The 27,364-nt window shown below is 50.9% G+C and overlaps 1 protein-coding gene across 1 annotated transcript in view; it reads right to left on the bottom strand.

Annotated features, from left to right (window-relative positions):
• The window catches only part of LOC143834172 (uncharacterized), a 34,741-nt gene extending 12,574 nt beyond the window's left edge, over positions 1-22,167 (bottom strand). Inside the window, 9 exon segments of the mRNA XM_077330773.1 lie at positions 4,520-6,359; positions 7,579-7,705; positions 7,896-7,963; positions 8,741-8,924; positions 10,588-11,039; positions 12,058-12,184; positions 12,375-12,442; positions 18,633-18,816; positions 20,595-22,167. Coding sequence (XP_077186888.1) covers positions 4,520-6,359; positions 7,579-7,705; positions 7,896-7,963; positions 8,741-8,924; positions 10,588-11,039; positions 12,058-12,184; positions 12,375-12,442; positions 18,633-18,816; positions 20,595-21,017 — 3,473 coding nt within the window. The 5' untranslated portion in view covers positions 21,018-22,167.
• Between the last annotated feature and the right edge of the window lie 5,197 nt (positions 22,168-27,364).

The raw sequence follows: 27,364 nt of genomic DNA, 5'->3' as shown, positions 1-27,364 counted from the left end.
CCACCCGGGAGGGCCAAGCGGAGGAGGAGCCTTTAGACGACCCGCAGGGGACTCCTGGGGGGGGGGATACTCTGGTCCTCTTTCCAGGATTATTTAAGAACCCTTTCAAAGGCAGCTATTTGGGGGGGGCTATCCCCGAAAGGCCCGGCTGCCCTCTGCCAATGGCTGATTTGGGGTTCCCACCCAGAGCGAAGCCCCAACTCCGGCTGCAGGGAGTCTGAGCTTCTGGATACTGTGGGTCAAGGGAGGTCTGATTAATCTAATTGGATTAGGCCTTTTGGATGATGGAAGCCATGTGGCAGACAGCCTATTCCAGGGGTAGTCAACCTGCGGTCCTCCAGATGTCCTTGGACAACAATTCCCATGTGTCCCTGCCAGCATTGCGCCATGGACATCTGGAGGACCACAGGTTGACTACCCCTGCCAGCTCAAGTGCTGACACAAGTGTTCAACGCAACACAGACGTTTTTAGATCACTTTACTTAGGTGTCTCAGTAGCAGACTCACCTGATTGCAGGAGTTCTTCTGAGGGACATAGCTCCTATTTCTCAGCACTCCAGCTAAAAGCTGCCTGGCTGGACAGAACGTGGCCCCAAAGTGTTCTCCGGTTACTGATGTCGACCTCCTCGCTTTGGGTCTGGCCATCCTGTTCTGCTGCTGCTCCTGGCCTTCTGGGATGCCATATTGTTGAGGGTCAGGCCTTTGTGGACTATGGACTCAAAATCCTTGTGCTTGTGAGTTTGGAGCATTAGAGATACCTGTGTTATATACTTTGACTAGCATCAAAGCCCATTATAAAAATGGGCTTTGAAAGGGGGCTAAGGGGTTAGGGGAAGCCCCCCCCCCCCCCCCCCCGTGGCTTGCTCTCCACGGCAGTGTAGTTTGTGTAGTTACTTTCTGAGCTTTTCTGAACCTCCAACACTTGGCTTTTGAAGACCCTCAGCTGTAGAGTGGGTGTGGCACACAGGTTTAGAGCAGTGAACTCTCTTCTGGGGACTTGGGGTTCATTCCCCACAGCTTGACGTTCAGACAACTGGGTGACCTTAGGCTAGTCACAGTTCTCTTAGAGCTGTTCTTGCAGAACACTTCTCTTGGAGCTCCCTTAGCACCCGTCCCCACCTCACATGGTGTCTGTTGTGGGAGAGGAAGGAAAAGGTGCATCTAAGCTGCTTTGAGGTCCCATCTGGTGGGGAAAAGCAGGGCATTCAAAAAGCAGATCTTCTTCTACACGGATGTTTCTCCCTTCTATGGATTCTCCGAAGGACATGGAAATCTGGTCTGTGCCTCAAGCTCTTGCCACCAACGGATTATTTAGGAGGTTCCTCCCTTGTGGGGACTCCTCCGGGATTCCACATCTGTAATTACAGAGCTCATCTGCAATTTCTTCCTGTGAGATCGATTGGAGGGCTTGAAATGTGGCTGAAGTTCCTTCCGCCAGCCAAGAACTTTTACCATTTCTTCCTAGTTAGGGTTTATTTTCTGGGGAGATGCAAGCATTCTGCAAGAGTTTCTAGAGGAGGAATGCTTTCTGGAGTCTGTTGTCTTTCAGAAAGAGTGAAATAAGAGGAAAACTCTCTTCATGCACTAAGCAGTTCCATAGTTTCTCCGTCTCTCTGTGTGTTCTTAGACGCTGCCAAAGAGTTCCATGCTGGCCCTTCTATCTATACCTGGGGTAGTCAAACTGCGGCCCTCCAGATGTCTGGGAATTGTAGTCCATGGACATCTGGAGGGCCGCAGTTTGACTACCCCTGATCTCTACCATCTCTACGCTGGCCCTTCAAAAGGATTTCCCTCCTTCTGGGCTCTTTAATGCTCTAAAAGAATGCTCTTTCCACAAAACGAGCTCTCAGAGTACCTTTATTGGCATAACAATGATTTTAAAAAGTTATAATGGTACAACCAAACAGCGCAACCAAACGACATTCACAATCCCCAGCAACACGCAAATGTTACAAGGTGGTCATATCGCGATCCGCGGTCCACAGTGGGCTCACAGAGGTCCGCTCTTAGCCGGTACTGGGTTCAGATTTAAGCAATTCAACCTTTGTATTGTTAACAATACCTTGGCTACTTCTCGGACCATCTCCGGATCACTTTCACCCAGGATTTCATGCATGGTGTCCTTCTCGTCTACACGAGGACATTTCTGTTTTCTCCAGTATTTACCTAGTGATTTTTGCAACTGGAGAAATCTAGGGCACCCCATCAATAGGTGATATAAAGTGTCAGGTACACCACAGCCTCTTGTGGCCAGACTGGTAAGGCAGCAGACATGCAGTCTGAAAGCTCCTGGGGGTAAACGGTAATGACTGGGGAAGGCACTGGCAAGGCTACCCTGTATTGAGTCTGCCATGAAAACGCTAGAGGGCGTCACCCCAAGGGTCCCGGACATGACCCGGTGCTTGCACAGGGAATACCTTGACCTTTACACCACAGCCCATGAAGACACAACCAGTCCAATGCCCTGCAGTTCCCCTAGGATATTCTTATTTGCAGCCTCCAAAAAAAAGGGGTAGCCTAGGAGATTGAAGGAGTTTGGTGCTGCATGAAAGTGTATTTTGACCCAGTATCTAAATACGTTTACCCAGGCTCTAGTTTCAAGAGTTTGTTAGCCAAGCTCTGCTGAAGTGTGACATTTGCCACACAATTTGGTACATTCAGCAGTTTTCTAAAAAACAACTGTTGGCTTTCTAACTTACTGTTGAATGCAGCAATCCATATAGGAACTCTGTATAAAAATTGTGGAATGATTTTGGCTTTATACATTCTTAGAGCAGCTAGGATATTTTTGTTTCCCTTCTGGTGGAAGAACTTTACTGGCAATGCTATTTGTCCCTTAACGGCTTTCAAGACTTTTTCTCTATGGTTTACCCGTTTACTATTAAAGCTTAGAATAGTCCCTAAATATTTGAAGCGGTTTGCCTGTTGTATTTCTTTCCCCCTCACTTGCCAGTGGTACCTATAGCGGGTTTTAGCAAAAACTAAAATCTTACTTTTATCATAGTTTATTATGAGCTTATTTTCAAGACAGTAACCAATAAATGTTCTTAAATATGGAAGCAGGCCCACTCGTGTTCTTGGTAAGATTACTGTATCATCCACATATAGCAGTAATGGCGTTGGCCTTTTCCCTACAAGAGGGGGGTGTCCATTTACTTCTTTAAAGTGACCAGCTTAACTTGCTTAACTCCAAAATTTATGGGTATTTCTGCCGTGAGTTTCCCATCTATTGTATATTTGGCAAAAGTTATTGCTATAGAGATTCTTAATCAAAAAGAGTAAAATCTGGTCCATTTTAAATTTTCTCAGTAATATTGTCAAGCGTTGACCGGTCCCCGGTGATAAAAAGCTTGGGGCCCACTGATTTACGGGATGCTAGGGGTTTTTATTAATCTCAGAATCTCATCTGGTTCTACTTTGTGAGGGCGATCTGGCTGCGACCTCTGTCACCCCATTGATCGCAAGGGTAGATTCAGCTGACCTGGCTGGCTAGGCGGGTGTCTCCTACCTCCCTAACGCTCCATGTGTGTCCCTCCTGAAGCTGCCGCTCGGTGGAACAGGACGACCATCCCAGATAGAAGGAGCGTACCGTTCTTCGGTCAAGGGCATACGATAGCTGCGCTCCCCAGCTAGAACCTCCAAACAAGGTCAACGAGCTCCCAAAATGTTTCTTCCATGTTCGTCTCTACTCTGGTTCGGCCTCCCATGGAGTCCTGTGTTCAGTTTTGGGCACCGCACTTGAAGAGGGATGTTGACAAACTGGAGGGGGTCCAGAGGAGGGCAACTAAGATGGTGAGGGGTTTGGAGACCAAGACGTAGGAGGAAAAACAGGGGGAGCTTGATCTGTTTAGCCTGGGGAGGAGACGACTGAGAGGGGATCTGATAACCATCTTCAAGTATTTAAAAGGCTGCCATGTGGAGGATGGAGCAGAGTTGTTCTCTCTTTCCCCAGAGGGACTTACCAGAACCAATGGCATGAAATTAATTCAAATTCAAAAGAAATTCCGTCTAAAAATCAGGAAGACGTTCCTGACATTCAGAGCGGTTTCTCAGTGGAACAGGCTTCCTCTGGAGATGGTGGGCTCTCCATCTTTGCAAATGTTTAAACAGGCTGGAAACCCATGTGATGGAGTGGCTGATTTTGTGAAGATTCACGGGGGTAGCAGGATCTAGTGGATGAGCGATAGGGTTGTGATTGTCCTGCATAGTACAGAGGGTTGTACTAGATGTCCCAAGAGGTACCAACTCTATTTTTCTATGATTCTATAGTCCTTAAGCTCTGCTGAAGATGGCGATTGAAGCTGAATCTCTCCACACGCTGAGCATTCAAATGGCTTCACCCCTGTGTAGGTTTTCAATGGAGTTGAAGACAATTACTCTGATAGAATCTATTTCCACACTCTGAGCATTCAAAAGGCATCTTCACTGTGTAAGTTTTCTGAGACTGAAATTCTGAATAACCTTTATCCAGGCACCAAATATTTAATAGGCTTTTCCCGTGTGGGTTTTCAGGTGGCACTTAAGATAGCGGCTGTGAATGAATCTCTTTCCACACTCTGAGCATTCAAAAGGCTTCTCCCCTGTGTGCTTTTTCAGATGGTACTGAAGATTGCTGGTCTGACGGAATCTCTTCCCACACTCTGAGCATTCAAACAGCTTCTCCCCGGTGTGGGTTTTCAGATGTTTTTGAAGATCACTGTTCTGACGGAATCTCTTCCCACACTCTGAGCATTCAAAAGGCTTCTCCCCGGTGTGGGTTTTCAGATGGTATTGAAGTCCGTTCCTGTGACGGAATCTCTTCCCACACTCTGAGCATTCAAAAGGCTTCTCCTCTGTATGGGTTTTCAGGTGGCATTGAAGATGGCTGTTGCTAGTGAATCTCTTTCCACACTCTGAGCATTCAAAAGGCTTCTCCCCTGTGTGGGTTCTCAGATGGTACTGAAGACTGATAGACCGAGTGAATCTCTTTCCACACTCTGAGCATTCAAAAGGCTTCTCCCCTGTGTGGGTTCTCAGATGGTACTGAAGACTGATAGACCGAGTGAATCTCTTTCCACACTCTGAGCATTCAAAAGGCTTCTCCCCTGTGTGGGTTTTCATATGGTACTGAAGATTGCTCCACCGAGGAAATCTCTTTCCACAATCTGAGCATTCAAAAGGCTTGTCCCCTGCGTGGCTTCTCAGATGGTACTGAAGACCATCGTTCTGACGGAATCTCTTTTTACACTCTGAGCATTCAAAAGGCTTCTCCCCGGTGTGGGTTTTCAGGTGGCATTGAAGATGGCTGTTGTTAGTGAATCTCTTTCCACACTCTGAGCATTCAAAAGGCTTCTCCCCTGTGTGGGTTCTCAGATGGTACTGAAGACTGATAGACCGAGTGAATCTCTTTCCACACTCTGCGCATTCCAAAGGCTTCTCCCCTGTGTGGGTTTTCATATGGTACTGAAGATTGCTCCACCGAGGAAATCTCTTTCCACAATCTGAGCATTCAAAAGGCTTGTCCCCTGCGTGGCTTCTCAGATGGTACTGAAGACCATCGTTCTGACGGAATCTCTTTTTACACTCTGAGCATTCAAAAGGCTTCTCCCCTGTGTGGGTTTTCCGGTGGCGCTGAAGATCGCTGCTGCTAGTGAATCTCTTTCCACACTCTGAGCATTCAAAAGGCTTCTCCCCGGTGTGGGTTTTCAGATGGTTTTGAAGATCACTGTTCTGACGGAATCTCTTCCCACACTCTGAGCATTCAAAAGGCTTCTCCCCGGTGTGGGTTTTCAGATGGTATTGAAGTCCGTTCCTGTGACAGAATCTCTTCCCACACTCTGAGCATTCAAAAGGCCTCTCCCCTGTGTGGGTTTTCATATGGTACTGAAGACTGCTGCTTTGAGTGAATCTCCTTCCACACTCTGAGCATTCAAAAGGCTTCTCCCCTGTATGAGTTTTCCGATGGTATTGAAGACTGTTGGTGTGACGGAATCTCTTTCCACAGTCTGAGCATTCGAAAGGCTTCTCCCCGGTGTGGGTTTTGCGATGGTATTGAAGAGCGCTGTTTTGACATAATCTGTTTCCACACTCTGAACTTTTAAAAGTTTTCTTCCCATTGTGTTTTATTTGGTGTACAAGAAGCTGTGATCTATTTCTGAAGTACTTTATACTTTGAATCGGTTTATTTGAATTCATTATACTGTGCTTTGGAAAACGTACATTACATTTTCTTCTACTTTGCTTCTCACCCATGGGGACACCTGTCTTTGCCTTAGGCCTGTCTTGGATTCTGACGTTTTCTTTTAAGTCTTCAATGTTAATTCTTCCTCCCATTTGCTGATGGAGTTCCTCCCCCTCTCCGTTCCCCTGATCCTCCACTGCTGGAATAAACAGAGAGATCCTGTTAGCTCCTGAGGGGGCTGGCCAGGTCCAAAGGCATCTATCTAGCTATATCAGGAAAGAACTGATGGCCCTTCGGCCTCATCCAGCTTGGCTGACCTTAACTACCCCTCCACCTTTCCCAAAACTGCTAGCATTTAAGACTCCCTCACTCCCTCAAGAGCCACACCTGAGCTCTTCCAGTGGAGTTTCTGAGCCTCGAGATCTGAAATGTTGCTCAGAAGGGAAACAGAGATCCCCTATGGCTATTCCTCGCCCCTTCCCTTGACAAGACTGGGAAGAAAGCTCACTCTGAGCCCCTTCCTTTGGGCATTCCCTAGAGGAACTCTGCAGCCTTCCCTTGGGTGCAATGCCACTCTCCTTCCCCCCCACAGCCTCTCTGGAACATCTCGCCTCCTTTGCAGAAAGAGAGGGAGGGTGTGGGGGGGGGGAGAAGGAACGGCACAGGACCTGAGCGAACTCCCTCTCTGCCTCCTAAAAGATTCTGAAGATTTGTAAATCAGGGAAAGACTTCACCTTTGTAAGAATCATTCACTTCAAACTGGTCTGTTCCTATTTCCAACACCGATGGAAGGGGCTATTTTTAGCATTTGTTTCTCTCTAATCTCCCAGGTGAGTCTTAAACCTAAGTAAAGAATATTGATTAAAGGCAGGATAATTATTCATTGGGTGCATTAATGGGAACCAAGTCCAAGGACAGCTGTTAGCAGGTAGGTGTTTTAGTGGCAAATTTCAGGTTCTGCCGTTTCTGCCTGGAATCTCCCTGGCATCTCAGTGAAAAAGGTGGACTGTAAATAAATGACAATAAATTACCAATTAAAAGGGATCCCTTCCCAGTCACAGGCAGTGTGGACGTTGGGGATCCCCAAGGCGGTGGAAGGCTGCGTGGTAAACGCTGGCAACAGTGAAGTAAGGATCTGGTCCCCTCCACAATCTCGCCTCCTCAGTCCAGCATCAGATCTCGAGGGTCTCCGGCAGGGGCCTTTCCCTTCAACGCCTACCCGACCCTTTTAACTGGAGATGCTGGGGATTGAACCTGCGGCCTTCTGCATGCCAGGAACAGGCACTGCCAGGGAGCAGGAGCCCCTCCACAAGTTATAAGACCATCCTCAAAATGCTGTCTTTCTCTTAAATATATTGCTTCATGTCTCACCACAATGGCAGCAATTTGCCCCTTTGACTCCTAGGAAAGGTCCTTACCCAGAAGGGCCACACTCTCACAGTTCTCCAGCATGACTTCCCTGTGCAGAGCTCTCTGGCCCGGATCCAGCAGGGCCCATTCTGCCTCGGAGAAGGAGATGGATACGTCCTCAAAGGTGAAGGGAGGCTGAAAGGAAAAGCAGATTTCCCTGCACACCAGGCAGAGATTGCACAAGGGGAGGGAAGGCAGAGGATGCCCGGCTTGGCTTGGGCAAAGGGAACGGCATTCAGAGGATCTCTCCCCCGGACCCTTTGGACAGATGCAGGCACAAGAGGCCCCCTGAAAAAGGAGGCTGGGCCCGGCCTGTCCCTCCTACCTGGCCTGGATGGGATGCAGCCCTTTCCTCATTTTGGAACAGACGACAGCTCAGCGGAACCTCTCTGCCTGTTTGTGAGACAAAGGAAGTAGAAGGGGGTTGGCTTGTTTGTTCCGCTTCCAACGTATTTCAGATCAGTGTCTGTTCTGGGGGGAAGGGAAGTGGGGGCTGGAATTGATGTCGCATGAAATGTCACCGTCACATTAGTCCCAGACGTGACTGGAGCACATTCTGAAGACTCAAGGAGAAGCTGAAGATGTCAGAGTCATGTACCGACAAGCTTTTTCCCTGTGTTTTTATCTACCTTTGGTCTTTATACATTTTTGTGTAATTGAATATATGAGTTAAGGTCGTTTGCAGCAATAGCCTGCATAGAGTACACAGAGAGTTCAGGTGGACTGCAAAAGCCATAAATCTTTTGACTGGGAACAGGTTATTTCCTTGACTCTGAGGCTCTGGCTGGGCCTGACCATCTTTCATTTTGGGGGATTAACACTGGAAGAATAGAACCTGGAGTAATTTGCCCCCAGACTGAGGCTCAGGGGGGACTGAGTGTTCTGTGATATGATACAAAAGCAGGCCCACAATTTGTCAGTCTTAGCAACAATTCAGAGGTCCCTTGTTTATTATACTTTCAACAAAGAGACTTTCTTCACCAAGTCTTTTATTGGGAGCTATTGACTGGACTCTCATAATGAGTTTTAAGAGTGTCTAAAGGCTTGGGAATTTCACAACGGCGTTTTCATCCAGAGACAACAGGCCACCAGATCTGTGGGAAGCCCCTCCCAAAGCCCCTCCCGCAAGCTCCTGTGCCCCAATCACATCCAGGCACGAGGAGTCCTTACCACAGGAGAGGGCATTTTCAGCACACTCCACGGTCTGTGCCCTCTGCCCTTGCTCCAAGCGAGCTCCTTCCTCCTCAGGGAATGTACCTTCTGCCTTCACAGCCTGCACTCTCTGCCCTTCCTCAGAAGGAGCTCCTTCCGCCTCAGAGATTGTCCCTTCTATCTTCAGGGATAGACCCAACGTCTGAAAAGGCAGAAGGGAGAGGGGTAAGAGATGGAATGGAAGAGACCAAGGAATGGGTCCTGCCCCACACCCAGACTCCATTAGCTGACCTGGTGAGATGTCTAAGGGGGAAGAAATTCGCTTGTAGAAGAGGCTGCTGAAGGAGACTGCTTAAGGCAGTTCTATCTGCTGATGGACAGCCAGCCGATACAGCCCCAGCTCAGTTGGCCAAGTCTCCGGAGGCCGTGACTGGGTGGCTCTGACAGAGCCGTCTGTAGCTCAAGCCCCCCAAGTCGGAGGTCCTGTGGCTGGGAAAGAAGGGTCCAGGGGAGGAAGCGCCTCTCCCCTGCCTAGACAGTCTGCCCTTAAGAACTTTGAATCCCACCAGGAATTCGACGACTCCCTCTCAATAGAGCCCCCGAAGACAAAGTAACCCAATGGGCATTTTTTAAATCTGCAACCGACAAAGCTACTAGTGCCCTCCCTGGCACCGGAAGCCCTTGCCACAGTGATCCACGTGACCATCACCTCCAGGCTGGACTACTGCAACTTGGTCTACCTAGGGCTACCCTTGATCCTGACATGAAAATTGCAGCTGGTGCAAAATGCAGCAGCTCACGGATCCCCTAGTCGAATGATGCTCTGACTGCTGCATTGCCCAATTGATACGTGCAATGGAGCCGTTGTAATGTACATGGCCCTTGTAATGTCAACGGGGAAAGGATATCCCACCTGGAACTAGCTAGAATCTCTTTTGTCTAGTTCCAGCCCTGCCTCCTTACCGAAATCTGTCTATTTGTTCAGCGTAATTCCTGTCCAGCCGCATCTCACTTGCCGTATTGATCCTTATAGTGTTCTCCCCAAACCCTTCCTGGCTAGATGATGATGATGATGATGATGATGATGATGATGATGCTAGCTGTTCAGTCGTGTCCGACTCTCAGCAACGAGATAACACGGGCCTTTAAATAGATTTAGGCAGAGAATCTATGGCCCATTCCTCGGATTCCCAGCCATGGATAAGTTTTCATCTCTCCCGGATATGCTCAGCCTTGTTCCCACCTGAAGAGGATCCCAGCCTTCCTCCTTTCCGGGATCTCCAACCACCCCCTTGCCTTACTTCTGAGGAGACCGTCTCAGGCTTCAGCTGCAGGGCTTTCCCCAGGGGTTGCCTCTCCTGCTAGAAGCAAGCCTTGCCTCTTCCACCCCCGTGTGGCTCAGCCTCTCCAGCAAAGGGCTCTGCGAATCCAACCAGTGAAAAAGGCCTCCTGTCCTCTCTGGGAGCTCCTCCAGCCAGGCTGGCTCAATGGGTCTCCTCTGGAGTAACTCTGGGAAAGGAGCCTGAAGCTGAGCCCGGCCTCCCAAGGCCTCCATCTCCCAGGAGGACTCCAAAACGCACTTGGGGGAGGGGGCTGGGCACGGCTGGATGAGGCTCCTCTTTAAATGGGCTTTCTGTGGCCCCGAGGACAGTAAACGCAGCAGGACCTCCAAGGCTACCACAAAAAAACACAATTCAAGTGATTCCTCTGTCTGTAATGATGGGATTAGTAACATAGTTGTAAAGTAGGCTGTTAAATATCCATTTTGGATGGTGAACGCTTGGACAAATGTCTGGCAGGGGATCTTTAGGACAAGGCCAGATCTCCTTGCTTGAATTAAACCTACCTGGAGAACAGCCACTCACCTGGTCCACCTGCCTCCTCTCCTCCGCCTGGCTAAGGAGGAAGCCTTCGGCCAGGGCCACCGCCTGGGAGCTGCTCTCCGGCCCGCATCCTCTCACCCAGCCCTGCATCTCCTGGGGCTGGAGGGCCAGGAACTGCTCCAGGATCACCCAGTCCAGGATCTGCTGCTTGGTGTGCCTCCCCGGCTTCAGCCAGCGGTTGCAGAGTCCGTGGAGCCGGCTGCAAACCTCTCGGGGACCCTCGGCCTCCTGGTAGCGGAAGTGCCGGAAGCATCGGCTGTGCACATCTGAGGCCACAGTGGCTAGATGCAGCATCTCTGGCCCAGCCCTTTCCCAGAATTCCACACCACTCCCAGCTAGGACAGGAGAAGGGCCGTGGCTTGCAGTCTGGTCACTCCCAGTTCTTCCTGGGTCCTCTTCTGCCATCTCCTTCCCTTCTCTTGGGCCACCTGGGACTGTGAAGAGACCCCAATATTCCCCAGGCTATGAGGAGAGGCTTCTCATGGGGGGGGGGGGAGAAATGGCTCTGGGACAAGAATAAAAAATACACAACTGAATATCAGAGAAGTGAAAACTGCCCTGGTGGATCCAAACACCAGTCCTTATGGACTGTGTGACTTTGGGGCAGCCGAGCAGGGGGAGCAGCCCCCTTTGGGCCCCTCTGAGCCTCTTTGGGGCCCCCCAACGCCCAGAAGGCAGCTCTGTGCTCTGCTGCCTCCCCCTTGGGCGCCCCTGAACCCAGGCCTGCTCTGTGGGGCCCTTGTGCTGCTCCCCATTGCGTTGCGGGCAGGGTGTGCGTGGTGTGTGTGTGTGTGTGTGTGTGTGTGTGTGTCCCTCTCTCGCCTGCCCCCCAAACCCCCGGGCAGGAGGGGGACCTGGGCCTCGGGGTGGGGCTGCCTCTGCCCAGCGAGCTGAGGGTTCAGGAAGAGCTGCGTTTAGCTGCCCCGTTTTTCAGGGCCTGAAGGAGCCTCGCAGCGTCCTTATCCAACCACGGGGCGGGGGGAGGGGGGCGCTCGTGGTCTCGCCTGCATCTATCCCCAACAACAACCATGCGAGGCAGGCCAGTCGGAGAGAGGCGCTTGCCCACCTCCCCGCCCACAGCGACGGACTTGCCTGGAAGCCCCGCCCGGTCCGGACTCCTCGGCGCCTCTGGCGGACCCGGAGCACCCCCTCATCCGGTTTAGCTGCCGGAAATGATGTCCTCCCACCCCCGCCCAGCGGAAGAGCCGTTCTTGCAAGATCCTCGCTCCCCTTAACCCTCTCAAGGCCGGACCCACAAGCGGCTCAATGGGGCTCATCGGGAAGGAATGAAAAATGGAAAAATGGGCAAATGCGAACAAGATGCATTTTAATAAAGATAAGTATAAAGTTCTGCATCTAAGACCAGCCTCAAAATGCTGTATTTCTATTCAATACATTGACTCACAAGAATGGCAGCAATTCGCAGGTTTGGAACCTGCAAGAGATCCTTACCCAGAAAGGCCACGCTCATATAGTTCTCCAGCATGACTTCCCTGTGCAGAGCTCTCTGGCCTGGATCCAGCAGGGCCCACTCAGCTTCGGTGAAGGAGATGGACACCTCCTCAAAGGAGAAGGGAGGCTGAAAGGAAAAGCAGATTTCCCTGCACACCAGGCAGAGATGGCACAAGGGGAGGGAAGGCAGAGGATGCCCGGCTTGGCATGTGGAAAGGGAATGGCATTTAGTGGATCTCTCCCCCGGACCCTTTGGACAGATGCAGGCACAAGAGGCCCCCTGAGAAAGGAGGCTGGGCCCGGCCTGTCCCTCCTACCTGGCCTGGATGGGATGCAGCCCTTTCCTCATTTTGGAACAGACGACAGGTCAGCGGAACCTCTCTGCCTGGTTGTAAGACAAAGGAAGAAGGAAGGGGGTTGGCTTGTTTGTTCCGCTTCCAACGCATTTCAGACCTCCATGAGATCTGTGTCTGTTCTGGAGGGAAGGAAAGTGGGGGCTGGAATTGATGTCGCATGAAATGTCACCGTTACATTAGACCCAGACGTGACTGGAGCACATCTGGAGACTCAAGGATAATGGGAAGGTGTCAAAATAATGTACCCACAAGCTTTTGCCCTGTGTTTTTATCTACCTTTGGTCTTTATACATTTTTGTGTAATTGAATACAGGAGTTAAGGTCGTTTGCAGCAATAGCTTGCATAGAGTACACAGAGAGTTCACGTGGACTGCATGAGCCATAAATCTTTTGACTGGGAACAGGTTTTTTCCTTGACCCTGAGGCTCTGGCTGAGCCTGACCAACTTTCCTTTTTGGGATTAACACTGGAAGAAAAGATTCTGGAGTAATTTGCCCCAAGTCTGAGGCTCAGGGGAATTGAGTGGTCTGTGATATGATGCAAGAACAGGTCCACAATTTGTCAGTCTCAGCAACAATTCAGAGGTCCCTTGTTCATTATACTTTCAATGAAGAGATTTTCTTCACCAAGTCGTTTATTGGGAGCTATTGACTGGACTCTCATAATGAATTGTAAGAATGTGTAAAGGCTTGGGAATTTCACAATGGCGTTTTCATCCAGAGACAACATTAAGAGGCCACCAGATCTGTGGGAACCCCTCCCAAAGCCCCTCCCCCAAGCTCCTCATGATGCCAGAATGTAGCCAACATCCCTACGCCAGCAGCCTTTTCCCTCTAGAATCCAAGCAAAACATCAGTTCCTTTGGGTAACTCCAATCCAAACAAAATATATAGGAATTGTCCAGGCTATTCCAAATCAATAATGGATCTGTTTATTTCTTCTTTTTATAAATCAAAATCATCCAAAATCATAACAGAAATAAATCACTACCAAAAGGGGTTTCTAGATCCATAATATCCCGTTTTCCCAAACTTCCTCAGTGATTGTGATCCTGTACACATGATAATGTTTAAACCTCCCCCCGCTCCGGAGGAGTGGGAGGAATAAAGGAGTAAGGGCTGGTGGGGAGGAGTTAGGGCGGGCCCTGTCCGGGATAAAAACTCGGAGGGGCCAATCAGGAGCCATGAAGCGGCTCCTGATTGGGCCCTCCGAGTGTCACTCGAGGGCCAAGCAGCCAATGGGGAGCCAAGCGGTTCCCCATTGGCTGGTTGGGCCAGCCTCGCCTGGGCCGGCCAGGGAGTTGCCGCTCAGAGGAAGAAGCCTTCCCCAGCGGTAAGTCCTCCGGCCGGCTTCCCCTCGCCCAGGGAGCCTTCTGCCGGGCCCTGGGGCAGGCTCGCCTGCCCTTGGGCCCGCCAGAAGGCCACAAAGCCCACTCCCGAAGTCCTGAGCCTTCTGCCAGGCCCTGGGGGAGCCGAACCTGCTCCTAGGCCTGGCAGTAGGCTGCGGAGCCCACCGTCCCCGTCCCGAGCCTTCTGCCAGGCCCTGGGGCAGCCAAGCCTGCTCCTAGGCCTGGCAGTAGGCCGCGGAGCCCACCGCCCCCGTCCTGAGCCTTCTGCCAGGCCCTGGGGCAGCTGAGCCAGCTCCTAGGCCTGGCAGTAGGCCGCGGAGCCCACCGCCCCCGTCCCGAGTCTTCTGCCATGTCCTGGGGCAGCCGAGACTGCCCCTGGGCCCAGCAGAAGGTCCCAAGCCCACCTACCTTACTCTTTCCTCCCTTCCTCCCAGCATTCCCTTTCTCCTTCCCTTCCTCCCAGCATTCCCTTTGTTTTTCCCTCCCTCCCTTCCTCCCTCTCTTCCATCTGCCTCTTTCTGGCTACCTTTTTCTCTCCCTCTTCTTCTGTCTCTATCTTCCTCCCTTTCTTTCTGTCTTTCTATCTCTCTCCTTTTCCTCCTTCCTTCGCCCCATCCCTCCACCCACCCATCATGCTAGGGCTTAATATCTAGTCTTTAAATAGGCCACCTGGGGAGGAGTTAGGGCGGGCCCTGTCCAGGATAAAAACTCAGAGGGCCCAATCAGGAGCCGCCAAGCAGCTCCTGATTGGGCCCTCCGAGTGTCCATCCAGGGTCAAGCAGCCAATGGGGAGACGCGCAAAGTGCCTTCCTATTGGCCCCTCACCCGGACAGACCAAAATTCCATTCACCCAGCCCAGTCTGGCTGCCAGTCTGCTCCTGACCACCGCAGGGAGAGGAGGTCAGCAGGGCTGCCAAGGGGGATGAGAACAGAGGCTGTGCCAGCCCTTTTCGCCCCAAGGCTGTCCTAACTGCCATGTCCAACTGTCACTTTGCCTCAGAGCCCTGACAGAGCTGGCAGGAAGCTGCAGAGTGCTCCCCTCCCCCTCCCCCCCTCCAGGCCTGCTGCGAAGGAGCCCCTGACAGGCCCTGACTGAGGGGAGGGAGGCCTTTCCAAGAGCAACGCAGGGGAGCCTCAGGGACTTCCTTTTGAGGGGGGGGGACTTTCCCCTTCTGCAAAACAGTTGGCTGACAGGGAGGCCACAGAAAAGCCCCTTCTCACTTAAAATACTGCTCTGGCCGGGGGTTAGACACAGCCAAGCCATGTGTCTTTCTTCTTTGCAACTCTCTGCAGATTTGAGGCCACTGCACAACGTTATTCTGCAGAGGAAGCTGGCTCTTTTGTCTCCTGTTTCATCTGCACAACAACCCTGTGCAGTAGGCCTCAAGTCTTTCAATTCAACAACAACCTGTGTGGGAAGCCTTAAATGTTTCTTCTCTACCACAACCCTGTCCAAAGTAGCCCTTTCTGCCTGGGGAGCTGATCTTTATACTCTGCAGGTGAGCTGTAATTCCAGGAGCTCTCCAGGCCACACCTGTAGGTTGGCTACCCCTGGGTTGGAAATATTCCTGGAGGTTTGGAGGTGGGACTTCAAAATCGTACAATGCCTCACAGTCCAGCCTTCAAATTAGCCATTTTTGCCTGCAGTTGGTAGGGAGTGGTGCAGGAGTGTCCCTCCTGGCCTATGGGTTATGGCCAGCCCTTACCAGCAACTGTTTGTATTCTGGGGCGCAGACAGGCAGACCAGCATCAGTCCTGTGAGTCTGGAAAGTGCAGGAAGATCTAAATAAATATTTACAGCCCGAAACTAAATAGAGAACAAATAAATGTCTGGAGACACATCGTAACTGAAATAGTAACTGGCAAATAACCTTGGCCTGGCAAATAAAAAAACAGTATTAAAAACCTTACTAAGGTCAAGACTGCTGTGCACAGACAGTCTTCCTCTTAGGGTTGCCAGCTTCCCTGTGAGGCTCACTACCCCACCTCCCTCATGGGGAGTCTGCTATGGGGAGAGAAGAGGAAGACGATTGGAAAATGCTTTGAGACACCTGAGGCCTGCTGGGTCACTGCGGCCCATTCCCAGTTCTCTCAGATCTCTCACAACCCTACATACCTCACAGGTTGACTATTGTGGAGAGGCAAATGGAAAAGGTGTTTGTAAACCGCTTTGAGACTCCTTTGGGTAGTAAGCAATAGGGTACAAAAATCCATTCTTCTAAGGAGCAACTATGAAAGAAGCATGTGGGTACATAACATTTTACCAACAGTGAAAATATGGGAGACAGAAGGAACAGGGTGGACACCTGTGTACTGTGACTACCCTATGTGTATTAGGGCAGAGGGGCATTTCGGTGAATGTGGCCTAATTCACACAAGAAGGGAAATGACGCAGAACTGGGGGGAATTGGTTGCCATGTAATCTTCCCCTAAGAAGAGTCTCCAGTCTGATTTTCCCTTCACATATCTGAGGACATGGCTCTGGAAAGCTCACCTGTAACCAATATGCCACAATTCCCAAAGGTCAGTCCTCTCCCACAATCAACGAACATTCCACACCACAGGTTCTTGACACCCATATCTCCACACCTATGGCCTCATTTGCCACCATGCCACCACAACCTCCCACACAACACACACATTCAACCCCATGCCCTTACAGACTGGACAACTCCTCCCCTTCCTCTTCCCACTGCCAAGCTCTAGCGCCCGTTGTATTCTTGGAGACAACGGGCTTTGCCCCTAGTGATACAATAAATAAGATAACCAATACCACCAATTACCACCTAATTATAGCATTTAAACATCTAAACGTACCCTCATAATATTTTCGTAATGCTTTCATGGCTCCATGTTAATGATCACAGGGGCTCTCGGCTCATCATGCTCTTAGGTCTCAATTAGCCACACCTAAGCACTAAGCATTTCCAATCGGCTGTTCCAAGGGGCAGGAGACGAGGGAGACAGAAATAGCTTTTAATTCATCTAAGCGCCCTTTGTCAGGGGTAGAACAGGCTGTATTAAATAAGGGATTGTCATTTGTTCCACAATACAGCTTGCTGGGGGGTAAAAGGGTAATGACTGGGGAAGGCACTGGCAAACCACCCCGTATTGAGTCTGCCATGAAAACGCTGGAGGGCGTCACCCCAAGGGTCAGACTTGACTTGGTGCTGGCACAGGGGAGACCTTTACGTACCTTTACAAATATAATGCACTGCGCACCAGAGTAAACTTATTTAAATTAGTAAGATCATTAAAGTTGAAGAATTATTTTTCCAACACTGGTCAAATTGCTCAGATTAGGTTTCGAATCAAATCCGAATTGATCCCCACCCGGGAATCTCATGAGACTTACACCTCTGAGAAAATAGTATTAAGGGATATTAAGGATTTAGAGTTGCAACACAAACATTACAAAATCAATCTAACCAGGGCAGAATTTCAAGCTACAAAATGATCAGAACATGATTATTAAACACGCAGATAAAGGTGGAGGCAGGCATTGTTGTCATGGATAAGTGTGAATATCATAGGGAGGTTACGAGACAGTTGTCAAATGAAGAGCGGTATAAAAGAACTGATTGGCAAAGAGTTACATCTACATCTAGACTCATTAAAGCAGCTCCCCAGGAAGGTTTATGTTTGGATTTCATTTCCAAACCAGAGGCAGAATTCCTGTTGAAATCCGAGTACAAAGTGCCACACTTTTACATTCTACCTCAAATCCATAAAAAGGTCACTCCTGTACCAGGGAGGCCTCTTGTAGCGCAGTGTGGCTCAGCTTTGGAACCAGTAGCCAAATGTTTGGACTTTCGTGTAAAGGCATTATTACCAGCTGACAATAACAGTATACTTAGGGATACCACACATTTTATTAACAGTATTAACACAGTGAGGGTTCCACCAGGGTCTATTTCAATGACCTTGGATATTAATGCTCTTGACACTAACATCCCACACAGGGAAGCGAGAACTGCGGGGGAGTGCCTTCTTGAGCCCGGAGAGAACTGTAACCCACCCACGCATTTCTTCCTGGATGGGTTAGAATTGCAGTCCACGGACATCTGGAGGGCCGCAGTTTGACTACCCCTGGTCTAGCCAAGACCTAAGAGCATGATGACCTGAGAGCCTCTGTGATAATTAATATGGAGCAATGAAAACATTCAGGCAACATTATGAAGGTACGTTCTGATATTTAAATGCTATAATTAGGTGGTAATCGGTGGTTTTGGTTATATTATTTATTATAACATTATCATTTTTACAGGATCACAATCACTGAGGAAGTTTGGGAAAACGGGATATGATTTACCTAGGAACCCATTTTGGTTGGGATTTGTTTCCCTTATGATGATTTTGGAAGATTGAAAAAGTTTTAAATACTAAAAAATAAATAAATAAAAAGATCCATTGTTGATTTGGAATAGCCTGGAGAATTCCTATATATGTTGCTTGGACTGGTCTCTCCTGGGGAAGCCTGCCAGCCGCCCTTCTAAGGAGGCGCACGGAAGCCAATGTTTTCCATCATTCTGGGGCCCCAGACACGGATCCTCAGAGCTCTGCTCCCCCGGAAGGTGGAGAATCCCCTTATTCCCCTGCCTGAATAACTATGCTGCGGTTTCTCGACCCGTCCTCTTTGGAGCAACCTCTTATAGAAGGGAGGTCAAATATAAATATTTTAAATAATGGGGGGAATGGCCCTCCGTGAATGTCTCCTCTCCCTTTAGAAGCATCTCAGTTAGTGGCCACTGAGGGATGCAAATCAACTCTCTGTTGTGTGAAGAAACATTTAATTCTTTTCCTGACCTGGACTCTCCACCCATCAGGCTCACAGTGTGCCCCCATCACATCCAGGCACGAGGAGTCCTTACCGCAGGAGAGGGCATCTTGGACAGGCTCCACGGCCTGCACCCCCTGCCCCTGCTCCAGGCGAGCTCCTTCCTCCTCAGGGAATGTACCTTCCACCTGCACAGCCTGCCCCCTCTGGCCTTCCTCGGAAGGAGCTCCTTGCGCCTCAGGGTTTGTAGCTTCCATCTTCAGGGATTGACCCAATGTCTGAAAAGGCAGAAGGGAGAGGAGTAAGAGATGGAAGAGAAGAGACCAAGGAATGGGTCCTGCCCCACACCCAGACTCCATCAGCCGACCTGGTGAGTTGTCTAGAGGGGGAAGAAATTCGCTTGCAGAAGAGGCTGCAGAAGGAGACGGTTAGATCCAGTTCTATCTGCTGATGGACAGCCAGTCAGTTATATCCCCAGCTGAGTTGGCCAAGTGTATGGAGGCCGTGACTGGGTGGCTCTGACAGAGCCGTCTGTAGCTCAAGCCCGCGAAGTCGGAGGTCCTGTGGCTGGGAAAGAAGGGTCCAGGGGAGGAAGCGCCTCTCCCCTGCCTAGACAGTGTGCCCTTAACAACTTTGAATCCCACCAGGAATTTGGGGCCGATCTTTGACGAATCCCTCTCAATAGAGGCTCAGATGACAAAGGTAACCCAGTGGGCATTTTTCAATCTGCAACCCACAAAGCTAGTAGTAGCACCAGAAGCCCTTGCCACAGTGATCCACGTGACCATCACCTCCAGGCTGGACTACTACAAATTGCTCTACGTGGGGCTACCCTTGACCATGCCATGGAAATTGCAGGTGGTGCAAAATGCAGCTGCCCACGAGGCCCTTAGTTGACTGATCCTGACAGCTGTATTCCCCAATAGATACGTAGAATGGAGAACACCCCCCATATCCGTGGCCCCTGGAATGTCAGTGGGAAAAGAACCTGACTGGAATCTCTTGTCTAGTTCTTCCCAAACCTTTCCCGGCTAGATAATAAAGGTAAAGGTATAGGTATCCCTTGTGCAAGCACCGGGTCATGTCTGACCCTTGGGGTGACGCCCTCTAGCGTTTTCATGGCAGACTCAATACGGGGTGGTTTGCCAGTGCCTTCCCCAGTAATTACCGTTTACCCCCCAGCAAGCAAGCTGGGTCCTCATTTTACCGACCTCGGAAGGATGGAAGGCTGAATCAACCTTGAGCCGGCTGCTGGGATCGAACTGCCAGCCTCATGGGCAGACAGCTTCATAGAGCATGTCACTGCCTTACCACTCTGCGCCACAAGAGATAATACGGGCCTTTAAATATATTTAGGCAGAGAATCTATGGCCCATTCCTCGGATTCCCAGCCATAGATAAGTTTTCATCTCTCCCGGATATGCTCAGCCTTGTTCCCACCTGAAGAGGATCCCAGCCTTCCTCCTTTCCAGGATCTCCAAACACTCCCCTTGCCTTACTTCCGAGGAGACCGTCTCAGGCTTCAGCTGCAGGGCTTTCCCCAGGGGTTGCCTCTCCTGCTAGAAGCAAGCCTTGCCTCTTCCACCCCCATGTGGCTCAGCCTCTCCAGCAAAGGGCTTTGCGAATCCAACCAGTGAAAAAGGCCTCCTGTCCTCTCTGGGAGCTCCTCCAGCCAGGCTGGCTCAATGGGTCTCCTCTGGAGTAACTCTGGGAAAGGAGCCTGAAGCTGAGCCCGGCCTCCCAAGGCCTCCATCTCGCAGGAGGACTCCAAAACGCACTTGGGGGAGGGGCTGGGCACGGCTGGATGAGGCTCCTCTTTAAATGGGCTTTCTGTGGCCCCGAGGACAGTAAACGCAGCAGGACCTCCAAGGCTACCACAAAAAGACCCAATTCAAGTGATTCCTCTGTCTGTAATGATGGGATTAATAACACAGTTGTAAAGTAGGCTGTTAAATATCCGTTTTGGATGATGAACGCTTGGACAAACGTCTGGCATGGAACCTTTAGGACGAGGCCAGATCTCCTTGCTTGAATTACCTGGAGAACAGCCACTCACCTGGTCCACCTGCCTCCTCTCCTCCGCCTGGCTCAGGAGGAAGCCTTCGGCCAGGGCCACCGCCTGGGAGCTGCTCTCCGGCCCGCATCCTCTCACCCAGCCCTGCATCTCCTGGGGCAGGAGGGCCAGGAACTGCTCCAGGATCACCAGGTCCAGGATCTGCTGCTTGGTGAGCCTCTCTGGCTCCAGCCAGCGGTTGCAGAGTCTGTGGAGCCGGCTGCAAACCTCTCGGGGCCCCTCGGCCTCCTGGTAGCGGAAGTGCCGGAAGCGTCGGCTGTGCACATCTGAGGCCACAGTGGCTGGATGCAGCATCTCTGGCCCAGCCCTTTCCCAGAATTCCACACCACTCCCAGCTAGGACAGGAGAAGGGCCTTGGCTTGCAGTCTGGTCACTCCCAGTTCTTCCTGGGTCCTCTTCTGCCATCTCCTTCCCTTCTCTTGGGCCACCTGGGACTGTGAAGAGACCCCTTTATTCCCCAGGCTAGGAGGAGAGGCTTCTCATGGGGGGGGGGGGGCAGAGAGACAAAGGGCTCTGGGACAAGAATAAAAAATACACGACTGAATATCAGAGAAGTGAAAACTGCCCTGGTGGATCCAAACAACAGTCCTTGTGGTTTGTAGATCAATCTAACATCATTCTGCCATATCTCTAACCCATCTCTTTTGAGCATGCCTCTTTGGATTTTAGGTAATATTTCACATCCTTTTTCTGACTGGTTGGTTCCCTCCGTCCTGGGGGCTAATTCTGAAGGTCAAGCGGAGCCCCCCAAGGAAAAGAGGACCGGGAGACCCCTTAAGCACTCCGGGCACCTCTTCCCCTGCACTGAAGGGTCCACCAAGAGCTCTGTCCGAGCGCCCAGCGGAGGGGGGGGGGCAGGCAGGGGCCTCTGTGCAGAAGGAGCCCCTGAGATCCGGAGAGGGAGGCAGGCAGGCCTTGGTTGAGCTTTGGCTCAGCCATCTGGAGGCCCAGGGACGCTTCCTCGTGTGTAGCTGAGAGGGAATCCCTCTGCCTCCCGCCTGAGCCAGGATGTTAAAGGGAAGAAGGACAGCCAATAAGCACAAGACCCCGGAAGGCTGCAGGGCTTCCTCCTCCCAAGGGGAGCCAATCCTGGCAAAGAGCATCTCGGAGGGAAGGCCCCCCAACGCCCAGAAGGCAGCTCTGTGCTCTGCTGCCTCCCCTTTGGCCGCCCCTGAACCCAGGCCTGCTCTGCGGGGCCCTCGTGCGGCTCCCCATTGCATTGTGGGCAGGGTGTGCGTGGTGTGTGTGTGTCCCTCCCTTGCCTGCCCTCCTTCCCCCCAAATAACCCGGGCAGGAGGGGGAACTGGGCCTCGGGGTGGGGCTGCCTCTGCCCAGCGAGCTGAGGGTTCAGGAAGAGCTGCGTTTAGCTGCCCCGTTTTCAGGGCCTGAACGACCCGCGAGGCGTCCTTCTCCAACCACGGAGCGGGGGGAGGGGGGGCGCTCGTGGTCTCGGCTGCACTCTCCCCCCAACAACAACCCTGCGAGGCAGGCCAGGCGAAGACAGGGGTCTGCCCCCCCCCCGTCCCCAGGGCCTCCGCGCCCCCCGCCAGCAGCGACGGACTTGCCAGGAAGCTCCGCCCGGTCTGGACTCCTCGGCGCCTCTGGTGGACCGGAGCTCCCCCTCATCCGGTTTGGCCGCCGGAAATGACGTCTTCCCACCCCCGCCCAGCGGAAGAGCCGCTCTTGCAAGATCCTCCCTCCCCTTAACCCTCTCAAGGCCGGACCCACCTGCAGGGCCGGAGGCTGCGGCTCAATGGGGCTCCTCGGGAGCCATTAAGGCCAGCTGCAGACCGGCCTCCCGGGGCCGCGGGGAGCGGGGCCACCTTCAGTCCTCCTAGGCGGTGCCTTTGCTTCCAGGATCTCCCGGCCGGGCCTGGAGGTCTCCCGGAATGGCAGCTCGTCTCCGCCCGCCCCGGCCAGTCCCCCTGGAGGAAAACGGGCCCCTCCGGGAAGTCTCCTTAACCCGCGGGGTCCCAGTAAGAGTTGTCCTGAGGCTCCTTTGCAGTTCTATATTGTTGCTGCCACATGTGTTACCTTATGTTACCTGCATCTGTTTCCTGTAAACCGCCCTGAACCTCCGGGGGAAGGCAGTATGTAAATATATAAATGAATCTTGTGCTTGTGGGTTTCATGGGTTCCCCTCTAAAAAAATTAATCTCATTTCATTGGTCCTTTTGGGTGGACCCCATGTGGGAGATGGCCCACAAGTATTCTCTGGTTACTGAAGTCTACCTCCTCGCTTTGGGTCTGGCCATCCTGTTCTGCTGCTGCTGCTCCTGGCCTTCTGGGATGCCATATTGTTGAGGGTCAGGCCTCTGTGGACCTTGGACTATGGATTCAAAATCCTCCTGCTTGTGCGTTTTGAGCATTAGAGATAGTTATGTTATATACTTTTATTATTATTTTTAGCTAACTAGTGTGGCTTGTCTTGCAAGGTCTGCTAGCCTGAAACTGAAAGCCGACTGTGGATTTGAACCCAGACCCACCAAGTCATAAGCAAAAACTGTGGCTCTTGAACTTAACTGACCCAAATAATGAATGGGGAGAAATAGAGTCATGTTAATTCATGGGGATCAGTCATGTACCCGAGTGTAAAGCGTCCACAATAAAATTTTATTCCCACGGTTACACATGACTGAAAAAAGACGTGCCACAAGAACTGTTGAAAACTTTAACAAAGGCAAACACAAAAACCCTGCTAAACACAGAAAACAATGTTTGATAGAGGTAAGAGAAGGTCCAAAGACTTTCCAAGCTGACTGTGGATTTGAACACAGATCCATCAAGTCATAACCAAGAACTCCAGGGCATTTCCACAGACCCCCCAAAAATAGCTTCATACCACTGTAATGGCGTAGCGCTAAAAATAATCGCGCCTCCAGACATTCTTCACTTGTCTCGCTTCTGTCGGCCACCTTTTTGAGCATCTTACACTCCACGTCTACTTGAAATGCCGGAAGAGAGCAACCCAGTTTACACGGGACTCTCTTCTGCCTGTCGGACATACCAGGCAACCAATCCCCTATCTAAATGTTTTCAATTATTTAAAATTCAATCCTTCTCTGTTGACACTCCTGTGCATCCAAGCATACATGCATAGTGCTTTTTGAATGCCACCCATTATGGACTCATAAGTCTTGATACTTTAAAAAATTAATCTCGTTCCTGATTTGGGGGGGAAGCTTAGAGAGTCATGCTTTGTGTGAGAACTTTGTTGAAAAATTCTTTGTGGCTTTGCCTGCACGATTGTATGTCTATTCGTTGCTCCAGGCAGTTTGCTTTAAAAAAAAATTCTAGAACCCATCCCAGAAGGGAGAGGGAGGCTGGTGTGAGGGTGGGACGTTGGAGGCAGAGATCGCGTTTCTTCCCCTCCATACATTTCTTAGCCTATTTCTGGCTGTTTGCCCTCATTAGCTCATGCTTTTTAGGTTTGGAAAATCCACTTTATGCTATTCCCCAACTTGCGCTTTAAAATTTGTCACTGTAGCTTTAGGTTTGCTGGGTGGACGCGGGATGTTGGCATCATTGTGTTAAAACATAAAAATATACCATCTTCAAAAGGTAAGTTTGGCGCTACATTAATGGTGTGCGGAAAAGCCCTAGCTCTTGACCTTGACCCAAGTCCTGAACAGGAGGAAATAGGGTCGGATTAATTAGCGGGGATCAGTCATGGCCCAAAGTGAGAGTCAAAAGCGCCTGCAAGAGGATTTCTTAGAACAGTGGTCCCCAATCCCCCGTCCGGGTACCAGTACCGGGCCGCGGCTCCCCCTCCCCAGCTGCTGCCTTGAGGGCTGCCCTGCCACTGGCTCACGTTTGGTGCTCTCCAGAGGCTGCTATGGCTGGGGCTCCCCCTTGCTGTGGCACTGTGCAGCTGCTGCTGGCAGCGTCCCCCAGCTGGTGGTGGGAAGTCAGGGGCACTAGCGGGAAAGCAAGTGGAGCAGGGACTCAGGCGGCGATGTCCCTCGCCAAAAGACTACTCCCCCCCCCGGGCCTCAGTAAAATTGTCAAGCGTTGACCGGTCCCTGGTGATAAAAAGGTTGGCGCCCACTGATTTACGGGATGCTAGGGGTTTTTATTAATCTCAGAATCAAATCTGGTTCTACTTTGTGAGGGAGATCTGGCTGCAACATCTGTCACCCCATTGATCGCAAGGGTAGATTCAGCTGATCTGGCTGGCTAGGCGGGTGTCTCCTACCTCCCTATCGCTCATTGTGCGTCCCTCCTGAAGCTGCCGCTCGGTGGAACAGGACGACCATCCCAGATAGAAGGAGTGTACCGTTCTTCGGTCAAGGGCATACGATAGCTGCGCTCCCCTGCTAGAACCTCCAAACAAGCTCAACGAGCTCCCAAAATGTTTCTTCCATGTTAGTCTCTACTCTGGTTCAGCCTCCCATGGAGTCCTGTGTTCAGTTTTGGGCACCGCAGTTGAAGAGGGATGTTGACAAACTGGAGGGGGTCCAGAGGAGGGCAACTAAGATGGTGAGGGCTTTGGAGACCAAGACGTAGGAGGAAAGGTTGGGGGAGCTTGGTCTGTTTAGCCTGTAGAGGAGACGACTGAGAGGGGATCTGATAACCATCTTCAGGTATTTAAAAGGCTGCCATGTAGAGGATGGAGCAGAGTTGTTCTCTCTTGCCCTGGAGGGACTTACCAGAACCAATGGGATGAAATTAATTCAAATTCAAAAGAAATTCCGTCTAAAGATCAGGAAGAAGTTCCTGACAGTCAGTTAGCAGTTTCTCAGTGGAACAGGCTCTCCATCTTTGCAAATTTTTAAACACAGGCTTGAAACCCATCTGATGGAAAGGCTGATTCTGTGAAGGTTCAAGGGGGTGGCAGGATCTAGTGGATGAGCGATAGGGTTGTGATTGTCCCGCATAGTATAGAGGGTTGTACTAGATGACCCAAGAGGTACCTTCCAACTCTATTATTCTATGATTCTATGGTCCTTAGGCTCTGCTGAAGATGGCAATCGAAGCTGAATCTCTCTCCAAACCCTGAGTATTCAAACTCCTTCTCCCTGTGTGGGTTTTCAGGTAGCACTGAAGTCTGGTGCTTTGAGTGAATCTCTTTCCACACTGAACATTCAAAAGGCTTCTCCCCTGTGTGGATTTTTCAGATGATCCTGAAGACTGCTGCACCTAGTGAAACTCTTTCTGCACTCTTATAATTCAAAAGATTCAGAGTCGGTGTGCCTTTTCATCTGGGTTGGAGCTGAGGGGAGTCCGGGCAGAGTTTCCCCGTCCAGGGATTGAGCGCGCTCCTGACTCCCCCTCCCCTTCCTCTTTTATTGTTACAGTCTTAACCTCCATGTACTTTGTGCCTATGCTTATCTATACTACAAGGTTATACATTAACATACATTGAGCCTACAGCATACATTGAGCCTACAAGGCATTTTCCTTTCCTATATGGAGTTGTTTTTCAGTCTTCTGGACTTTAGGACACATAGCTCTGTTCCTGCCAACGTGGCAGTATTTTTCCATACTCTGTACTCCCTCCTTCGGTCACTCAGCTCAACATGGCTCCGCTTTGGTTCAGTACGCTGAATGATTCCCACATGCGCACTTTTCTTTTAATTAATAGCCAATTATATCTCTAGTGGGCACCGCCTGATATACAGGCGCCATGAAATGGTGTCTAGAAACGGCTTTGGCCAATTTATTTGCATGAAACCAATCAGCGCACTGCGTCATCAAAGACGGAATACATTGTAAGCAACAACATCCTGTTATTAATACACAAATCACACATAGTATTCCCACCACCGCTTGTCGCAGCGAGGTTATTGAAGGCAGCCACCCAACGATCCAGTCCCACCACTTGTACTCATTATCTCTATTATGTTTGTTATATATAACATTATTAACCCCACAACAAAAACATAATCCTTTAGTATACATGGTCACACGCATCCATCTAATTCGAAAACCTGTTTCTATATAATTTTGAGCTTGTTCAGGGGGCCAAAATACAGTAGGTTTACTTCCCATTTCATTAAGGGATCCCATCACCAACTGTGGTGAGGTCAGTAGGCCAGGGACAAAACCTGCCTTTCTCTCCCGATAAAGGGGGTTCATACAACAAGATAGAATCATTACTGTGTTGCTCGAACATATATTGAGCATGACGTACAAAGAGATTACAATCAACAAAAAGAAGCATGTAACAGAACAGAAAATACAAAAGCTCATTTTCCTGGTTTCCATGGTCGAACACAGAGGCTTGGCACCCACAACGGAGCGCCTTCTACGGCGACTGCAGCGTATCCCCGACCCCACGTTATCAGCGGGACAGGTCCTTTCCACTCCGGGTCGGGGAGGCATCGGTAGGCCACCAGTGGTCGAGCCAGGGGTTCCTCTGCACAAAAATATCGCTCCATAGGAGTATGCGGCCTGCAATTGACAGGCCCGCAGCATAGCATGAATATCAGTCCCTCGTAGGTCGGCAATGGGACGGAGGGCTGCCTGACAATTGTCGTTGGCATTCTGAAAAGCCAGCTGGCGGACTACCACCTCCTGAGCTTCGGGAATTGTGACTTGTCGCTGAACGGTGGTCATGAGTCGATCTATAAATTCAGCGTAAGGCTCCGTTGGACCCTGGCGGACCGCTCCCCATTTCTGCAGTTTCCCAGTAGGGTCGGGGGTGCGAAGAAAGGCGGCTCGCGCGGCGGCCACGGAGGCCTCCTGAATCGGCCGGTGCAAGGCAAACTGCGTTGTTATAGCTGCCTGGGTGCTTCGCCCCAATAAGCCGT

The sequence above is a fragment of the Paroedura picta genome, chromosome 3 (assembly GCF_049243985.1).
Source record: "Paroedura picta isolate Pp20150507F chromosome 3, Ppicta_v3.0, whole genome shotgun sequence".
Lineage (NCBI taxonomy): Eukaryota > Metazoa > Chordata > Lepidosauria > Squamata > Gekkonidae > Paroedura > Paroedura picta.
The sequence above is the reverse complement of the archived record's forward strand: the minus strand, read 5'-3'. Positions and strand labels throughout refer to the sequence as shown.